The sequence below is a fragment of the Gorilla gorilla genome, chromosome 22 (assembly GCF_029281585.2).
Source record: "Gorilla gorilla gorilla isolate KB3781 chromosome 22, NHGRI_mGorGor1-v2.1_pri, whole genome shotgun sequence".
Lineage (NCBI taxonomy): Eukaryota > Metazoa > Chordata > Mammalia > Primates > Hominidae > Gorilla > Gorilla gorilla.
The window spans coordinates 39,025,133-39,045,470 of NC_073246.2; the positions used below are offsets into that span (position 1 = coordinate 39,025,133).

General features: G+C 37.7%; 1 protein-coding gene and 1 long non-coding RNA gene across 15 annotated transcripts in view; one reads left to right on the forward strand and one right to left on the reverse strand.

The window, feature by feature from the left end:
• The window catches only part of TTC3 (tetratricopeptide repeat domain 3), a 130,066-nt gene that overhangs the window by 57,826 nt on the left and 51,902 nt on the right, over positions 1-20,338 (forward strand). For 12 of the 13 annotated variants that reach the window (XM_019017722.4, XM_063702698.1, XM_063702699.1 and 9 more), the window contains 9 exons: positions 1,934-2,018; positions 4,618-4,752; positions 7,873-7,953; positions 9,804-9,916; positions 13,769-13,889; positions 16,723-16,845; positions 17,794-17,895; positions 19,323-19,415; positions 20,065-20,129. In XM_019017722.4, coding sequence (XP_018873267.2) covers positions 1,934-2,018; positions 4,618-4,752; positions 7,873-7,953; positions 9,804-9,916; positions 13,769-13,889; positions 16,723-16,845; positions 17,794-17,895; positions 19,323-19,415; positions 20,065-20,129 — 918 coding nt within the window. Of the gene's footprint in view, positions 1-1,933; positions 2,019-4,617; positions 4,753-7,872; positions 7,954-9,803; positions 9,917-13,768; positions 13,890-16,722; positions 16,846-17,793; positions 17,896-19,322; positions 19,416-20,064; positions 20,130-20,338 lie in introns of those variants that run through there. The other variant, XM_031005251.1, reaches the window with a different exon arrangement.
• Positions 16,048-20,338, reverse strand: part of LOC129529363 (uncharacterized) — a 47,065-nt gene continuing 42,774 nt past the window's right edge. For both annotated transcript variants that reach the window (XR_010132423.1, XR_008674861.2), the window contains exons 2-3: positions 18,885-19,007; positions 16,048-16,284 (exon numbers count right to left, since the gene is read on the reverse strand). This is a non-coding gene — a long non-coding RNA (uncharacterized lncRNA). The remainder of the gene's footprint in view (positions 16,285-18,884; positions 19,008-20,338) is intronic.

The following is a 20,338-nucleotide window of genomic DNA, read 5'->3' on the forward strand; positions in this document are numbered from 1 at the left end:
TTCCTCCCTCACTTTCTATCCCTCTATCCATCTCTCTCTTTTTCTTCTTTCTTTCCTTTGAGAGGGATAGATCAGATGGTACTTCAAACATCCTTGCACATACACCTTTGTGCACCTGTTCATATATATTTACAATAAATACTTTGTAAATAATGTATAGAAGTTGTTTCTGTAGTGGGATTGCTGTATCAAAGGGGATATGTAATTTTATCTTTGACAGATATTGTGAAATGGTTCTCTCAGAAAATAGGCACTGTTCACACTCTGACTAATCTACAGGAGGGTGTGGTATAATAAAAATATATATATATTTGGTATTTGTCCCAGTTCCTGGTACAGAGCTCCCAAAACCCATGGCATTTCCTGAATGATAGGAGTGTATTTTGTTACTCATCATGAGCCCCTTTCCATGTACTTGAGTTTATGCTAATGAGGTGACTCAAGGTAGTGCCTCAGATAGTTCAGGAGGAGGTCTCGTCACTGGAAAGACCAAACACCTGATTAGAGGGTTAAGACTTTCAGCCTCATACCTGACCTCCAAGGAGAGGAGGGGGGCTGGAAATTGAGGTTAGGCACCAATGGCCAGTGGTTGATTTAATTGTACCTACATACCTACATAATGAAACCTTAGTAAAGTCCTTAAAAGAGGGCATGGGGAGCTTCTGGGCTGATGAACACATTGATGTGCTGCAAAAGTGGCATGCCCAAGGGGAGCATGAAGCTCCTCGCGCCCCCCAACCTTCCTATGCATCTCTTCCTCTTGGCTGTTTGTGAGTTGTATCCTTTATAATAAATTGGTAATAGTAAGCACTTCCTTGAGTTCCATTGTTTTTCTAGTGAGCCTGAAGAGGGACTCATGGGAACCCTCTTGTAGTCAGCAGGGCAGGAGTGTGGGTGACCTGTGCACCCCACTTGCAGCTGAAGTGAGGGCAGTGTGGTGGGACTGATTCTTTACCCTGTGAGGTCTGCACTAACTCTGGGAGTTAGTATCAGAACTGAATTGCATTATTACACACTCATTTTGTGTTGGACAGTTGAATTGATATGGAAAAATGACAATATTTGGTATTGGAAAAAATCTACACATTGGATGTCAGAAGTGCTTTCAGAAAACTCCACATCGAGTGCCTCAGATTTTCTTACTCTCACCAACTTAGGGAGTCAGACTTTCTGAAATGCTTGTATCTTATTATTAGATTTTCCCATCACATTGAACATCTTTGCACTGTTTATTGGGCACATTTATTGTTTTAGGCCCATGTTGTTACTAGTGACTACAGATCAAGGCAAATACCCCTTAATTTTTCTCTTTTTTCAAAAGCTGTTTTTCCATATCATCTTTATAATCAATTCATCTGGTTTCCCTCCACCTCTGATTTTATAGGAATGTTTATTGAGATTGCATTGGATTTAGAGATTTCTAATAGAAATATTGCCAAAATGCCAATTCCCCCCAAAGAACGGCCAACTTGTATGGCTCACCATTTACTCAGTATTTTACATGGCCTTCAGTAAATATATTTTTTTCTTCTATCTGTCACATTGGAGGGATGAGAGCGAACTAATATTCAGATTCTATATTTTTTTCTTTTTTTTTTTTTAGATGGAGTCTTGCTCTGTCGCCCAGGCTGGAGTGCAGTGGTAAGATCTCGGTCCTGGGCTCAAGCAATTCTCCTGCCTCAGCCTCCCAAGTAGCTGGGATTACAGGCGTGCACCACCACGCCAGGCTAATTTTTGTATTTTTAGTAGAGACAGAGTTTCACCATGTTGGTCAGGCTGGTCTCGAACACCTAACCTCAGGTGATCCACCCACCTCGGCCTCCCAAAGTGCTGGGATTACAGGTATGAGCCACTGTGCCTGGCCCTGTTTTTTCTTTATATGAGTAGAACTTTTATTTTAAAATGATTTTAAAAAATGCTTTTTTTCTTTTAGTTCTAGTTCACCATTGACTTTACCAGCAGATTTGAAGAACATCTTGGAGAAACAGTTTTCTAAATCTTCCAGAGCTGCACACCAGGTAATGGAGAAGCTTTTCCAATGGAAAAAGCAAAACTCTTTGAACAAAACATTGTTCACATGAATAAGGTTCTAATCATGTACATCTCTAAGTTTTTTTATATAATTATTGTATTATATTGTAGTTTTGTAGAGATGGGGTCTCGCTGTGTTGTCCAGGTTGGTTTCAAACTCCTGGCCTCAAGCAATCCTCTTAAAGTGTTGGGATTACAGGTGTGAGCTATTGCACCCAGCTGTTATAGACATATCATTTAATATATATGACTGCTAAGAATCCAATCTATCACTAATTTAAATATTAACTTGATAATTATGTTAGCTAGAGGTTTAACTAATGATTAGCACTATGGAATTATTTGCTTCTCAAAGAGTTAACAGTAGTATTAACTTTAAATATTTTTAAAAGATTTAAACAGTTTCATTATACTTATTCTAAAATCATTAGAGGGCAAACTTTTATTCTTTAAATGATTTAACTTAATCAGATAATGTTGTATATAAAATTCTTTTTACGTTACTTCATGATGGAAAAGATACATTAACATGGAACAGAATACTCATTTAAAAACATGTGGATCTTTTTTTAGGTATACATAACAGATATTTTACAAAGAACTAAAATAGATTCCTAATCATTTGCTTAAAAGCGTTTTTGAGAATTTCTTAAAGTTGGAGATTTTAAATTATATATTTTTACATTGATTTTTACTGACTCTAAACACCATGAAATACTTAAATAGATGACAGCCTGTGAAGATGAAAAGACTATTTAAATAAATATGATCGCTGTTTTTGAGCCTCTGTTTGTTCATTCAACACAGTTTGATTGAGGCTCTCTCCATATGCTGAGGAGTGAGAGAGATTGGGTATGCAGTGATGTGATTTCGGCCTGCTCTGCTGGAGCTTTCAGGACAGATCATTTATGTCGTATTGAGGGAAGTGACTTCCAATGAAAGCATGGATCTGATTTCTAGACTGATAAAGAAAGCTGGGCATGGTGGCACGTGTCTGTAGTCCCAGCTCCTCAGGAGGCTGAGGTGAGAGGATTAACCACTGCACTCCAGCCTGGGCAACATAGGAAGGCCCTGTCTTATTTATTTATTATTTTCTTTTGTTTTCTTTTTTAAGCCTCTCACTAGTTTGGGAGCCCTGTCTCTTTTAAAGAAGAAAGAAAAAGAATGAGAACAAGATTAAAATTGAATGAGTTTATGCAAGGCTAATAACTAGTATTTGTAGGGCTATTATATCATCATTTATAACTTCAAGTTCATATCTTAAAACAAGTATGGCTGTCATCGAGCTTTTAAGTTTTTCTGAAAGCTGCTCTTTTCTGTGCATATTCTGGGGAGCGTTCTGCCAAACTTTGATTCATTGGTTCAAAAGCCAGCAGAGGCCGGGTGCAGGGTCTTACGCCTGTAATCCCAGCATTTTGGGAGGCCGAGGCGGGCGGATCACAAGGTCAAGAGATTGAAACCATCCTGGCCATCATGGCGAAACCCCATCTCTACTAAAAATACAAAAAATTAGCTGGGTGTGGTGGCGTGCACCTGTAGTCCTAGCTACCCAGGAGGCTGAGGCAGGAGAATCGCTTGAACCCCGAGGTGGAGGTTGCAGTGAGCCGAGATCTGCCACTGCACTCCAGCCTGGATGACAGAGCAAGACTCCATCTCAAAAAAAAAAGCCAGCAGAAGGCTTTTGTTAATGGGTAACCAAACTGCTTTCTCCTCTGTGATTTGTGCAGTGGGGCCTCCTTTTGGATCTTCATTGTTAGGAACGGTGAGGAATACAACATACATATTTGCATTTGCGGCCCCTTTGAATGGCGCACACGTGTATAGCAAGGAGTGAGGAGATTTTAGGCTTAATGTCTAGCCTTGCCTCTCCAATCTTTGTGGAACTTCGGTGACTTACAGCTATTCCCATGTCACTAAAATATGAATTCAAATTATAATGCGTATTCAAATTACAAAGTTTTTCTCACTTTAAGGGCACATGATAGCAATTTTGTTTTTATTTTTTATTCCTTATGTTATTCCTTTTGCATTTAACCTATTGTTATCTCTCCCAGTAATTTTATCTACTTATATTCAAATATATGTTAGGCAGGAGTACAGTTAACAATTACAGTATTTATTTCTTGCTTAGAATTAAGGTTTGTTTCAGAGCAGGATGGCAGTTGTTAAAATCTGGTAGTGATCAGAATATTGATTGTATGTTCTTAAGTGTCTAATTGTTCTACTCCCAAACAACTTACTTATTTAAATGATGGCTGTTGTTTTTCATATATATTGTTAAAACTTAAAAATACTGTCTGTTTAGTCTGGAGAGCAAGTGAGGCTTAGTACCATGTAGTGTAAAATGAGCCACCTTTGTCACAGGCAACAGAAGAGGTGTTGCAATTAGGATGGTAAAGCAGTACCTTTTCATTTTCACTTTAAAAGTGTGGTGCTGAGAAAGGAATATGATGAATAAGGGTAGTTTGGGTATTGATTTAAACATTTTATCATTAGTTATAAAATATTACTATGAACTTGGCATCTTAGGTTTTAAATTAAAAATGTGTAGATTCAGGTTACTGAAATAGAATTTCTTTTTTCCAGGATTTTGCTAATATAATGAAAATGCTGAGAAGCTTAATTCAAGATGGCTATATGGCCTTATTGGAGCAGCGTTGCCGCAGCGCCGCACAGGCCTTTACAGAGTTGCTGAACGGTTTAGATCCTCAAAAAATAAAGGTAAATTTGCCATATCATAACTTGTTTATCAATGCTAATGCACCTCAGATGAATGCAGAAGAGAACCAAGGGCTTAACTCATTGTAGTAATATACCTAAGACCTTGCTGAGATTGGCTGAATCTACTTCAGGTTATGGGAAGCAGGTACTGCTCCAATTCAGACTTCATGAGTATGTTCAGTATGTGATCCATGTTTATATTCTCTCCTTGACTATAGTTTAGGGTCATTAGAACTGGCTTTTTCTCTAAATCAAGGTTTTCAACTATCTTTAGTCACACCTTTTCACCCAGGAAGAAAGTACAGGCACACCTCGTTTCATTATGCTTTGCTTTATTGTACTTTGCAGACAATGCATTTGTTACAAATTGAAGATTTGTGGCAACCCTGTGTCAAGCAAGTCTGTTTTCTGAAAGCATGTGCTCACCTCACGTCTGTGTGTCACATTTTGGTAATTCTCACAATATGTCAAACTTTTTCATTATCATTATCACTGTATCTGTGATCAGTGATCTTTGATGTTACTATTGTAATTATTTTGGGGCACTACAATCTATGCCTATGTAGGAAAGGGAACTTAATAAATTGTGTGTGTGTGTTCTGAGTGCTCTGCCAACCAGCTGTTATCTCCACCCACTTCTTTAAGTCTCCCTGTTCCCTGAGACACGATATTGAAATTAGGCCAATTAATGACCCTACAATGGCCTCTAAGTATTCAAGTGAAAGGAAGAGTTGCACGTTTCTCACTTTAAATAAAAAACTAGAATGATTAAGCTTCGTGAGGAAGGTATGTTGAAAGCCAAGATAGGTAGAAAGCTAGTCCTCTTGTGCCAAATAGCCAAATTGTGAATGCAAAGAAAAAGTTTTTGAAGGAAATTAAAAGTGCTACTTCAGTGAACACATGAATGACAAGAAAGTGAAACAACTTTCTTGCCGATGTGGAGAGTCTTAGTGGTCTGGGTAGAAGATCAAACCAGCCACAACATTCTCTTAAGCCAGAGCCTAATCCAGAGCAAGACTCTAACTCTTCTATTCTGTGAAGGCTGAGAGAGGTGAGGAAGCTGCAGAAGAATAGTTTGAAACTAGCAGAAGTTGGTTCATGAGATTTAAGGAAAGAAGCTATTTCCGTAACATAAAAGTGCAAGGTGAAGCAGCAAGTGCTGATGGAGAAGCTGCAGCAAGTTATCGAGATCTAGTGAAGATCATTGATGAAGGTGGCTACGCTAAACAACAGATTGTCAATGGAGACTAAACAACCTTCTGTTGGAAGAAGATGCCATCTAGGACTTTCATAGCTAGAGAGAAGTCAGTGTCTGGTTTCAAAGCTTCAAAAAGGTTGGGCTCATTACTCATTAGGGGCTGATGCAGCTGGTGACTTAAGTTGAAGCCAGTGCTCATTTATGTTCCAAAAATCCTCAGGCCCTTAAGAATTATGCTAATTCACTCTGCCTGGAGCCCTAGAAATGGAACAACAAAGCATGAATGGCAGCACATCTGTTTACAGCATGGTTTACTAAGTACTTTAAGCCCACTGTTGAGACCTACTGCTAGAATAAAAGATTCTTTGCAAAATACTATTGCTCATTGACAATGCACCTGATTGCCCAGGAGATGTGGTGTACATGTACAAGGAGATGAATGTTGTTTTCATGCCTGGTAACACAATATCCATTCTGTAGCCTATGGATCAAGGAGTCATTTTGACTTTCAAGTCTTATTATTTAAGAAACATATTTTATAAGGCTATAGCTGCCATAGTGATTCCTCTGTTGGATCTGGACAAAGTAAATTGAAAACCTTCTGGAAAGGATCACCACTCTAGATACCATAAAGAACATTCATGATGCATGTGAGAGATCAAAATATCAACATTTACAGGAGTTTGGAAGAAGTAAATTCCAGCCCTCATGGATGACTTTGAGGGGTTCAGGACATTAGTGGAGGAAGTCACTGCAGATGTGGTGGAACAAGCAAGAGAATTAGAAGTGGAGCCTGAAGATGTGACTGAATTGCTGCAACCTCAGGATAAAACTTGAAGGGATAAGGAGTTGCTTTTTACACATGAACAAAAAAAGTCATTTCTTGAAATGGAATCTACTCCTTGTGAAGATGCTGTGAATATTGTTGAAATGAGAAACTTAGTTGATCAAGCAGTGGCAGGATTTGAGAGGATTCACTCCAATTTTGAAAGAAGTTCTAGTGTGGGTAAAATACTGTCAAACAGCATCACACATTACAGAGAAACCTTTTCTGAAAGTAAGAGTCAATCAGTATGACAGACTTCATTGTCTTATTTTAAGAAATTGCCACAGCACCTTAATTTTCAGGAACTACCACCCTGAACAGTTAGCAGTCATCAATATCAAGGCAAGACCATCCACCAACAAAAAGATTATGACTCACTAGAAATACCCAGTGTAGATGACGGTTGATGGGTGCAGCAAACCACCGTGGCACGTGTTATACCTGTGTAACAAACCTGCACGTTCTTCTGCACATGTATCCCAGAACTTAAAGTATAATTTTAAAAAAAGTTTAAAAAAAGATTATGACTCAGTAAACCCTCAGATGATCATTAGCAGTTGTAGCAATAAAGTCTTAAATTAAGGTGTGTACATTGTTTAATAGACATAATGCTACTACACACTTAATAAACTACAGTATCACTAAAACATAACTTTTATATGCACTGGGAAACCCACAAGTTTGTGAGACTCACTTGATTGTGATATTTGCTTTATTGTGATGCTCCAGAGCCGAGCCCACAGTATGTCTGAGGTATGCCTATAATAGCTAAGTAAATGTCTTAATCTGTCACTAGTACTGCTTATATGCAAAATAATATGACTTTAATTATAAATTAATCTATTATGAACTATGCCTCAAGGAACTCTGAGACAGTGATTCTATGTTTTAAATAGCAGGATAACTGCTTTATTGGAACAAAAATCTCTTTTCTAATTTGATTTGGCCAATCATATTGATTAGTGAGATTTTATGACAATCATTGATTCATAAGATTGATTAGTGAGATTCTATTACACTTCTTTTTCTGTTGTGACTAGATGCAAATTGGGCAGAATTATATTCAGATTTTTAACTGAGGCATTTTTATTGACAGCAATTGAACCTGGCCATGATTAACTATGTTTTGGTCGTCTATGGACTTGCCATTTCTCTCCTTGGAATAGGACAGCCTGAGGTAAGATTTGTAATAGTGGTAATCAACAATTAAAATGATATTGACATATCTTATAAAAATTATTTTCTCATTTTTACCCATTTTCTTCTCTGTACCTTCTGATAATTTTGTCTGAAATATCTCAGTTTAATTTAGTTTGTGTTTTTAAAGAATATTTAGTTTGTTTCCTATTAGAAAAAGGCTTTGCCAGACAATCAGTGGGAATCTACTTTTTATTTGTGTAAAAATTAGGATGTAATGTATCATGATTGATAGATTTCAGAAACATAATCTTGAGGGAAAGGCAAGTTGGAGGACATAAACATTGTGATCCCACTTATATACTATTTGGAAAACATACATAACAGTACTATATACTGTTTATGAATTCTGTGCATCTTGTAAAAAAGTGAAAAAATATGGATTATGTTTATATAAAATTTAAGATAATGGCTGCCTTTAGTGATGGCCAGGAGGGAATGGACCTGGGGAGGTTTCGTGTTATGCTGTTTTCCTAGAAAAACAAAGGTAACAATGATAATGTTAGTATCTCTTATTTGTACGTAGAAAGTACTTGGGTATTGTATTATTTCTAGATTGCAGGCTTCCTATAACTGCATGTAGTCAGTGTATAGACATGAGCTCCCAGGATTTCCATTAGTCATGCTCCTGTCTGGCTCTCCTGGAATGTTTACCTACCTATACTGTTTGGCATTATAACTTTGCTTTCTGAGGTTTTGAGTTTGCTATAAATGTTGAAATGCTCTAGAATTACCTCAAGTATAATATATAATTTGGTCTCTATTTTTCCCTGTCTAGATGAAGGTTTAACTCTAACTTGCCACCTAGTGAGGATCTAAGTAGTCTTTTACGTTCTGTTCTCTCCCAGAAGTTGACAGTGCCCAAGATTCATTTTCCTTGATCTCAGTGTCACAGATTAATAATGTCTCCCATGAATGCTCTCTAATTCTATTTTCCAAGAGACAGTTGGAGACAGAACTTCATGATTTTCATTTTATTCCTGACAGAATAATAATAAATATCATATTTTACCTTATTAGAATTGAAGAAATCATTTATTACATTTGTGATTTAATGTAAAATAGCGAGACTGATTTAGAAAAAAAAAATGTGTTATAGTAGAACTTACATGTTTAAAAGAATTTCATCAGAGGACTGCCCTTGCTTCAAACCTTTTTAGAATGCCTCCTTTGGAACTGGCCTCAAAGCTCCATTTTGTAGTGACATTTCTTTTTTTTACTCACAGTAGGGTTACCAGTATTTCTTAGAACTATGTATCTTTTGGATGTTTTCCAAAAACAAAATTCATTCAACTTAGTGGTTTTTCACTGTTGAGAATATTCAAAAAAGAATGTACTCTAAGCTATGTTAAGTGTTTACTAATGGGCTGTTTTTAAGACAGAGCTTTCATCCGTCTTGTGCCACAGAAGACTGTGACAACGTCATTGGAATGGCATTCCTTCCAAGGGATTAGCACTTAATAGGATCTATGTTATGGTGTGTTTACACCATAATTAGCCTCTTTTAAAAAACAAAAACAAAAACACGATTTGACTCTCTTTAGTATTAGCCAGCACACGCCAGGCCCTTAGTGCGTACTAGTAAATGCTTATAGGTTGATTGTCTGATGTGTTCAGCAGGATTGGTTTGGTTGTGTCTCTGACTGTCCATATGATCAGAAATTTATATAATTCCTAAGAAAGTGAAACACAGAGGTATAATTTTGCCACAGGAATTTGGGGATATGCAGTTGTTATTTTAATATTATAAAAAAAATCAACCTTTAGATAAAATTTATTTCAGTATTTCTCTTTGTATGTAAGTGATCATTGTTTTCACTGCTATTCAAGGAATTATCTGAAGCCGAAAACCAGTTTAAGAGGATTATTGAACACTACCCCAGTGAGGGCCTTGATTGCTTGGCCTACTGTGGAATTGGAAAAGTATATTTGAAAAAAAACAGGTTAGTAGAAATGACACTACTTTAAGCTCTAGGCTGGTAACTCATTGAAAATCCAATGTGATAATGATCCATTTTCTAGAATTATTTTGATATCTCCTCTGTAGCACACTATCATAATTGTGATTTACTTTGAGGACCTGAAATTTCACTATCAATATTAGTTGTTAAAGCAAGGCCAGTCATTGCAGTTCTTGGTACTTCCTGATTTTAAATCTAATAAGTCAACAACATAGTAATATGACATTAAAGATTTAATAGTCTAGTGTATAATCATCTATAGATAGTGAGTGAATTGATATAAACTAATGTTTTTAAAATCTGATTGTTTAATTTTTTTGATTTAATTATTTTTTAAAAATCTGTATGAAGATGGTTTTAAATAAGAGGTATATATGTGTTCAAAGACATCATGAGTGAGTTAGGAATATAAAAGTCTGTCCTCTGAACTCTATTGTAGTTGTAATCCTTACTTGCAGTTTAACATTGAAGCTGTTCTCTAAATGCCTCATGTCTCTTAGTCTTGTCTCCCTGAATGTTAGTATGTCCCTGAGGGGACAGGATTATGTCTTGAGCTTTAAAAAAAGAAAATCTGTTTCTGCCACTTGTACCCAATATAGAGGTAGGTATGTTAGATTATAAAGAAATAATTGTTGACTGATTGAATATTATTTATAATTTCTAACTGTCTTTAAATTTTCATTTAACTTGTTAGGGGAAATTTTATGAGATTTTGGGGAATCTGCCCCCCCCCCCCACCCCGCCATCTTAGAATGTGCCTAGAACCTCCTTTATAGATTTTTTTAAATTAAAGAAAGTTTTTTTTTGGCCAGGCACAGTGGCGCACACCTGGAATCCCAGCACTTTGGGAGGCCAGTGGGTGAATCACTTGAGGTCAGGAGTTTGAGACCAGCCTGACCAATATGTTGAAACCCTGTCTCTACTAAAAACACAAAAATTAGCTGGGTGTGGTGGTGCATGCCTGTAGTTCCAGCTACTCAGGAGGCTGAGGCAGAAAGAATCACTTGAACCCAGGAGGCGGAGGTTGCAGTGAGCTGAGATTGCGCCACTGTACTCCAGCCTGGGCGACAGAGTGAGACTCCATCTCAAAAACAGCAATAACACAGAGACACAACAAAAAAAGAGAATTTTAGACAATATCCCTGATGAACATCCATGCAAAAATCCTTAATAAAATACTGGCAAACCGAATCCAGCAGCACATCAAAAAGCTTATCCACCATGATCAAGTGGGCTTCATCCCTGGGATGCAAGGCTGGTTCAACATACACAAATCAATAAATGTAATCCAGCATATAAACAGAACCAAAGACAAAAACCGCATGATTATCTCAATAGATGCAGAGAAGGCCTTTGACAAAATTCAACAGCCCTTCATGCTAAAAACTCTCAATAAATTAGGTATTGATGGGACGTATCTCAAAATAATAAAAGCTATTTATGACAAACCCACAGCCAGTATCATACTGAATGGATGAAAACTGGAAGCATTTCCTTTGAAAAACTGGCACAAGACAGGGATGCCCTCTCTCGCCACTCCTATTCAACATAGTGTCGGAAGTTCTGGCCAGGGCAATCAGGCAGGGGAAAGAAAGAAAGGGTATTCAATTAGGAAAAGAGGAAGTCAAATTGTCCCTGTTTGCAGATGACATGATTGTATATCTAGAAAACCCCATCGTCTCAGCCCAAAATCTTCTTAAGCTGATAAGCAACTTCAGCAAAGTCCCAGGATACAAAATCAATGTGCAAAAATCACAAGCATTCTTATACACCAGTAACAGACAAACAGAGAGCCAAATCATGAGTGAACTCCCATTCACAATTGCTTCAAAGAGAATACCTAGGAATCCAACTTACAAGGGATGTGAAGGACCTCTTCAGGGAGAACTACAAACCACTGCTCAATGAAATAAAAGAGGATACAAACAAATGGAAGAACATTCCATGCTCATGGATAGGAAGAATCAATATCGTGAAAATGGCCATATTGCCAAGGTAATTTATAGATTCAATGCCATCCCCATCAAGCTACCAGTGACTTTCTTCACAGAATTGGAAAAAACTACTTTAAAGTTCATGTGGAACCAAAAAAGAGCCCGCATTGCCAAGTCAATCCTAAGCCAAAAGAATAAAGCTGGAGGCATCACGCTACCTAACTTCAAACTATACTACAAGGCTGCAGTAACCAAAACAGCATGTTACTGGTACCAAAACAGAGATATAGACCAATGGAACAGAACAGAGCCCTCAGAACACACATCTACAACTATCTGATCTTTGACAAACCTGACAAAAACAAGAAATAGGCAAAGGATTCCCTATTCAACAAATGGTGCTGGGAAAACTGGCTAGCCATATGTAGAAAGCTGAAACTGGATCCCTTCCTTGCACCTTATACAAAAATTAATTCAAGATGGATTAAAGACTTCAATGTTTGACCTAAAACCATAAAAACCCTAGAAGAAAACCTAGGCATTACCATTCAGGACATAGGCATGGGCAAGGACTTCATGTCTAAAACACCAAAAGCAATGGCAACAAAAGCCAAAATTGACAAATGGGATCTAATTAAACTAAAGAGCTTCTGCACAGCAAAAGAAGCTACCATCAGAGTGAACAGGCAACCTACAGAATGGGAGAAAATTTTTGCAATCTACTCATCTGACAAAGGGCTAATATCCAGAATCTACAAAGAACTCAAACAAATTTACAAGAAAAAAACAACCCCATCAACAGGTGGGTGAAGGATATGAACAGACACTTCTCAAAAGAAGACATTTATGCAGCCAAAAAACACATGAAAAAATGCTCATCATCACTGGCCATCAGAGAAATGCAAATCAAAACCACAATGAGATACCATCTCACACCAGTTAGAATGGCGATCATTAAAAAGTCAAGAAACAACAGGTGCTGGAGAGGATGTGGAGAAATAGGAACACTTTTACACTGTTGGTGGGACTGTAAACTAGTTCAACCATTGTGGAAGTCAGTGTGGCGATTCCTCAGGGATCTCGAACTAGAAATACCATTTGACCCAGCCATCGCATTACTGGGTATATACCCAAAGGATTATAAATCATGCTGCTATAAAGACACATGCACACATATGTTTATTGCGGCACTATTCACAATAGCAAAGACTTGGAACCAACCCAAATGTCCAACAATGATAGACTGGATTAAGAAAATGTGGCACATATACACCATGGAATACTATGCAGCCATAAAAAAGGATGAGTTCATGTCCTTTGTAGGGACATGGATGAAGCTGGAAACCATCATTCTCAACAAACTATTGCAAGGACAAAAAACCAAACACCGCATGTTCTCACTCATAGGTGGGAATTGAACAATGAGAACACATGGACACAGGAAGGGGAACATCACACACCTGGGCCTGTTGTGAGGTGGGGGGAGGGGAGAGGGATAGCATTAGGAGATATACCTAAGGTAAAGGACCAGTTAATGGGTGCAGCACAGCAACATGGCACATGTATACCTATGTAACAAACCTGCACGTTGTGCACATGTACCCTAGAACTTAAAGTATAATAAAAATATATATATAAACAAAAAACAAACAAAAAAAAAAGTGTACACCTGCCACAATAAAGCCAGTGTCCAAGAAGAGTTGTGTTTAAAATTACTTTTATAGCAAACAGCAATGGTGACTTTGTTTTTTTAAAGAAAATTTAGGTTACATTGAATATTGCTGTTCAGTGATTCATCAAATGTATTCGTCCCAGTAAGCTTGAGATCTTTGGTGACTTTTGAAGGGAATGAAAATACCATTTTACATCTTTAATGCCTTTTTCATAATTATGGCTTTAGATTTCTAGAAGCTCTCAATCACTTTGAGAAAGCAAGAACCTTGATTTATCGTCTTCCTGGAGTGTTAACTTGGCCCACAAGTAATGTGATTATTGAAGAGTCTCAGCCACAAAAAATAAAGGTAACCGTTCATTTTTGCAGAGTGTTTCTTACTGTGAGTGCTTATCTGCATTGACTGACTCAGGTATCAGGAGGCGGAGAGGTAGGAGCATTCCATCCCCACCTCCCTTACATGTATTTCCCCTCTACTGTCTAATGAGAATCTCTGACATTTATTGAATGTTTTCTGTGCGCCAGTGTGTACCTTCATTTATCATTATGCTTAATCCTTATAGCAGCCCCGTGCAGGGGGGCACTGTGATCATTCCCATTTTACAGATGAGGAAGGTTAAGTTTAGAGAGGTGAAATGATGCACTCAAGGTGAAACAGCAAGCAAATCGTGGTCCTGGAACTTGAGTCCAGGCATTCTGACTTCTGAGTATGCATGATCATGCACTATGCTGGACTTGGTTGTACTTAGAGGAAGGTATAGTATTGTTGTTTCATCATAAAGTTACCACAGTTACTGAGATGGTACTTGAAGATTCAGAAAAATATGAATTTAGTCTCATATCCAGAAGCATAAAGATGCTTTGCTTGTTCTAGAAAGACTTATGTGTGAAATGACTGAGATAGGCTTTTACTTGTAGTGAACTCTCACATGTACTCAGAACTTGATTTTGGCTGAAGCTTTTAAAATCACAGAACTCAACTTCTACAACTCAATAATAAAAAGACAAATAATCTAATTTAAGAAGTAGTCAAAGGATCTGAATAGACATTTCTGCAACGAAGATATACAAATGGCCAAAATTAGCACATGAAAAGACATTCAGCATCATTAGCTATCAGAGAAACACAAATCAAAACCACAGTGAGATACCACTTCACACTCATTAGGATGTGGGTAGACAAATATTGGCAAGGGTGTAGAAAAATGGGAACATTCAGACACTGCTGGTGGTAATGTATAATGATGCAGCTGCTTTGGAAAATAGTCTGGCAGTTCCTCAGTTAAACATAGAGTTACCATGTCTCAGTCCATTCGTGTTGCTATAAAGAAGTACCTGAGACTGGTGATTTATGAAGAAAAGTTGGCTTATGGTTTTGCAGGCTGTATAAGAAGCATGGTGTCAGCATCTGCTGGTGAAGGCCTTCAATAGCTCCTACTCATTCATGTCAGAAGGCGTAGGAGAGCCTGTCTGTAGAGATCATATAGTGAGAGACAGGGAAGTGCCAGGCTCTTTTTAACAACCAACTCTTTAGGGAACTAATGGAGTGAGAACTCACTCACCCCAGGGAGGGAATTAATCTGTTCATGAGAGATTCCTCGCCATGACTCAAACACCTCCCACTGTGCCTCACCTCCAACACCGGGGATCAGATTTCAGCATGTGGTTTGGAGGGTCAAACATTCAAACTGTAGCATACCATATGATCCAGCAGTTTCACTCCTAGGTGTGTACAGAGAAAGGAAAACATGTTCTCACAAAACCTTGTACATGAATGTTCATAGCAGCATTAGTCATAATAGCCCAAAATGGAAATAGCCCAAGTATTCGTGAGCTGATAAATGGGTACGTAAGTATTGGAACCTGGGAGGTTGAGGCTGCAGTGAGCCTTGATTGTGCCACTGCAGTGCAGCCTGGGCAACAGAGTGAGAGTCTGCCTCAAAAACAAATGGCCAGTCATGGTGGCTTACGCCTGTAATCCTACCACTTTGGGAGGCCAAGGCAGGAGGATTGCTTGAGCTCAGGAGTTCAAGACCAGCCTGGGCAACATGGCGAAACCCATCAATACAAAAATTAGCCAAACATAGTGGCACATGCCTGTAGTCCCAGCTACTCAGGAGGCTGAGGCGGAAGGGTCAGTTGAGCCAAGGAGGCAGAGGTTGCAGTGAGCTGAGATCGTGCCACTGCACTCCAGCCTGAGTGACAGAGTGAGACGCTGTCTCAAAAAAAAAAGAGTACTGATAACATGCTGCAGCATGGATGGACCTTGGAAACATTATGCTAAGTAAAAGAAGCCAAACACAAAGGGCTTGTGTGAGTCCATTCGTATGAAATCTCCAGAATAAGCAAATCTGTATATAGTGACAGAAAGTAGACCAGTGATTGCTGGGCCTGGAAGGTTAGGGGAAAATGAGGAGGGACTGCTAATGTGTATGGAGTTTCTTTTTGAAAATGTTCTAAATTTAGATTGTGGTGATGTCAGTACATCCTGCAAATATGCTAAAAACACTGAACTGTACACTTTATTTGAGTTGTATAGTGTGTTAATTATGTCTCAACAAAGCTATTATAAAAAATAAAACACAGGGATTCTTGGATTTACCTCTCTTCATACAAGATTGGGATAGAGGCATAGGAGCTATTGATAACAAAAAGCCAGCACTGGAAGCATGGTGTGAGTCTCTTGGGGGCTTCATTAGCAGTGGAGTAATTCTCCAGGGAGTCCACAAACAACAGTGGCAGAGCTGCAAGGAGGAAGATAATGGGAGTGTTAGGATTCTGGATGAGGTGATGTTGGGCAAGAGGAGCCTGGTAAAGTCCTCAGGATTACCCTAAGGGTTATTCTGCCTTACCTGACTTCCTCTTAATGCTTATGGAAGATTTCTGAGAGCTGTAAATTATAAAATGCGATTTGATGATTGTAACAGGGCAAAATTTTGATTCTTTTGAAATTCTGAAAAAAAATTTTGTTCAGTCCTCTTTTTAAATCTCTCTTATGTCTCTTATCAGCCTTCCTTTTAAAAGGAAAAACTTTAAAAGTTGTATGTAGTTTGTTGTTGGTGAAAAAATTTAGTCATTCTTATGCTGAAAATATTTTGATGGCAAGAGGTTATTGAAATCACAAGCATTTTTATTGACAGATTAGTATTGTAATGGTATCATTTTTGTTTATTTTGTTTTAGATGCTGTTAGAGAAATTTGTTGAAGAATGCAAGTTCCCTCCAGTGCCAGATGCCATTTGTTGCTATCAGAAGTGCCATGGATATTCTAAGATCCAGATATACATAACTGATCCAGACTTTAAGGTAAATAATGAGTGTACAGTGGGACATTAACTTGCAAAATCATTCCTTAAAATGGGCTCAAAACAATCTGTAAGTGGAGGCACCCAAGTTCTCTGGCTAGTTAGCAGTCGTCCACCCCTTTCCCAGGATTTTTTTTTTTTTTTTTTTTTGAGATAAGTCTCACTCTGTCACCCAGGCTGGAGTGCAGTGGCACGATCTTGGCTCACTGCAACCTCCGCCTCCTGGGTTCGAGCAATTCTCCTGCCTCAGCCTCCCAAGTAGCTGGGATTACAGGCGTCTCCCAGCACGCCCAGCTAATTTTTGCATTTTTAGTAGAGACAGGGTTTCACCATATTGGCCAGGATGGTCTCGATCTCTTGACTTCGTGATCCACCCCCTCAGCCTCCCAAAGTGCTGGGATTACAGGTATGAACCACCACACCCAGCCTTCCTGGACTTTTTTAGGTCTACATCATCTCACATGGGAACCAGAGCCACTGATGTATAAACGCTCTGGGCTGGGGTAGTGACCTGAGAAGGCAGGCTGGCTCATTCTTTTTCCTCTTCAAGCTACCTTAGGAGGATAGGAAACAAAGTGAGATTGTTACCTCTGATTTGTTGCAATTCTGATCTCTCATAAAATTTGAGTCCCAAATCTAAAGGTCATTGTGATCATTGAATTAGCTGTTAGAGACCTAAATTTGAGATAAGTCTGACACTTAATTGAGTTATACTGGTTTATTCAAGAAGCTAGTAGCTGCCCTTGTCCTGCTGTTCCAATGTCCCTGGTTAGTAAATCAGATGAAATAATGTTTATAAAATATTTGATATATTTTGAAGAATAATGCAACTTTATGCTGTGGAAATAAATATGTTAGTCAGGCTCTCTCTGTCTTTATGTATGTTGTAGTGAGTGAGTGTGCAGAGACATCTTTAAAACGTTAATTAAAAAATTTTTTGTAACCCTAGGGTTTTATACGCATCAGCTGTTGCCAGTACTGTAAAATAGAATTTCACATGAATTGCTGGAAGAAGTTAAAAACTACAACCTTTAATGATAAAATTGACAAGGTAAAGCATAACAGGATTGTCTGAATTTTTCAGTATACTTATTGTATGTCAATTTTTTCCCCCAAGAATTCCTTCCTGAACATTCTGCACATAATTAGAAAGTTTTAAATTATAACTTTAATAATAAAGTGGAAAATCAAATTGTTTTTATTTGGACAATCATAAAGGCATTAACCATAGAGGCTTTGTTTTTTTAAAGAGACGGATCTCACTGTGTTGCCCAGGCTAGAGTGCAGTGGTGCAGTCGTAGCTCACTGCAGCCTCAGACTCCTTGACCCAAGTGATCCTACTTCAGCCTCCCAAAGTGCTGGGATTATAGGCATGAGCCACTGCACCAGGCCCCACTTGAAAGTATTGATGTGGAATTAGAGATTTCAAAACCAAAATTTGATGAGGTAATTTGTACTAAGAAGTCAACTCAAAACAATTTTTTTAATGTTGGGAAGAAGGATCAACTTCAATTTTAAACTGCCATTTCTCTCCAGGGATTTTCTTATTACCAAGATAATGATGTTAATTACCATTAAGTAGACATACTTGGAGGGAAGTCATAGTATTACAATCTTATTTGTATTCATAGAATTTGTTTCTGATCTATAGAAACTATGGACCTTTTCCTACACTTCTTAGGCTTGTGCAGACCACTGTTCTTATTGGGGAAAGAATGAGGCAGTTGTACTAGGCATCTGTTAACAATAGCAATTATTAAAGTTTGGTAGAAATAAATTCTCACATTTTGTACATTTTCACATAATTAATTAACAATATAATGATATGAGTAAATAACTGTCACCTTTGAGTCACTTCTGCTATGTCTTTGTCTTACCTAAATTGAGTTTCTCTAGTGATATACCCTCTTTTAGTGGTCTTAACTATTCCCATCATTTTAAATACGCTCTGTAAATTAGTCAGCTTTCCCTAGGATATGCTGAAGTGATACAACCCAAATATCTTGTGGCATACAGCAGAGAAGTTTGTTTTTTGCTTACATGACTTGTTCTGCAGTTCTGCAGTTGTTGGCTGGGACTGGGCTGTAGCAGCTTTATTTTGTGTGGCTCTATTCCTTGTTTCTCAATCTAAGTTGAAGAGTGACCCTTTTCTGGAACATCTTCCTGTGTCAGAGGAAAAAGAACAATGTCGAGTCTATGAAGTGTTTGTTAAACCTTTTGTCTAGACATGTGTATGTCATGTCTGGTCACTTTGCATTGATGAAAACAAGTCACATGGTCAGACCCACACCTGAAAGTATATTTTTCCTACACGGAAGCCTTAAAATTCGCATGGCAGTGAGTAAGGATTTTCACCACTTCCCTGAAGATGGTTTTAGTCCGTATTTTGACTGTTCCTAGTGGTAAAAATAGTATACATGTATAGATTTATCCCCCCTAGACATAACATTTTTCTTGTTTTTTTTTTTAATCAAATAGGATTTTCTACAAGGAATATGTCTTACCCCTGACTGTGAAGGTGTCATTTCTAAGATTATCATCTTCAGCAGTGGTGGTCAAGTTAAATGTGAAGTAAGTAATAAAGGGGAAACCTTGTTAGATAGATTACCAAAATGTTTACACCTTTTGAACCATGATTTGAATTTGTAGATATCACGTAATTTGGATCTTTTCCAGGAAAGAAACAATTACTTCATTTAAGAAAATATAGGAAATACTTGGATGTGAGAATGCTTCATTGTAATGAAAGCATTCTTATATTCTTTTATTTCTTAATAGGAAAAGGAGGCTTTTTATATCTTAGTTTTACTGTTTTTACTGTTTTTGATAACTTCATTTTCTTAATCCTGGTAAACTTTTGGGCAGTAGTGGGTGTGCAGATTTTTAGGGAGGGGGAAGAGCGTCTTGAGGGATTATCTTTAACTTCATGACATGGGAGTGGCAAGAGTGGGTAGTTGTAATAATATTTACACTTTATTAGATCGTCTGCTTACTCTTAATTTTTTAAAAACTTTTTCCTCAAGTGTGTCTACCCTCTTGTTCCTCTTCAGTAAATTATTTTGCTAAAACTTTCTGGGCTTTTGTCTGGGTCAGAACATCATCACTGTTCTCTATCAAACTGAACATTATGTGTGCTTCTGAAATACTTGTTACTTGTGGTTTTGTGTTTTATGTCATGGGAGTATGAGACAAATTTTGGATGTCTTTGTTTTATTTAAAGTTTGAACACAAGGTCATAAAAGAAAAGGTTCCTCCAAGACCTATTCTGAAACAGAAATGTTCTAGGTAAGATTTTTAACAATCAATCAGTGGTTTGATGATGTCTCTTAGAATATAATTCTATTAAATGCAGATTTCTAAATTATGCCTTTTTAAAAATTGGCTGTGTATACATATATCCAAATAAGTGTTTTTTAAAATGATTTTTATGGAAAATTAAAACTTAAAGAGAACTAGCCTAGAATGATTAAATACTAAAAACTTGATTCAGAATT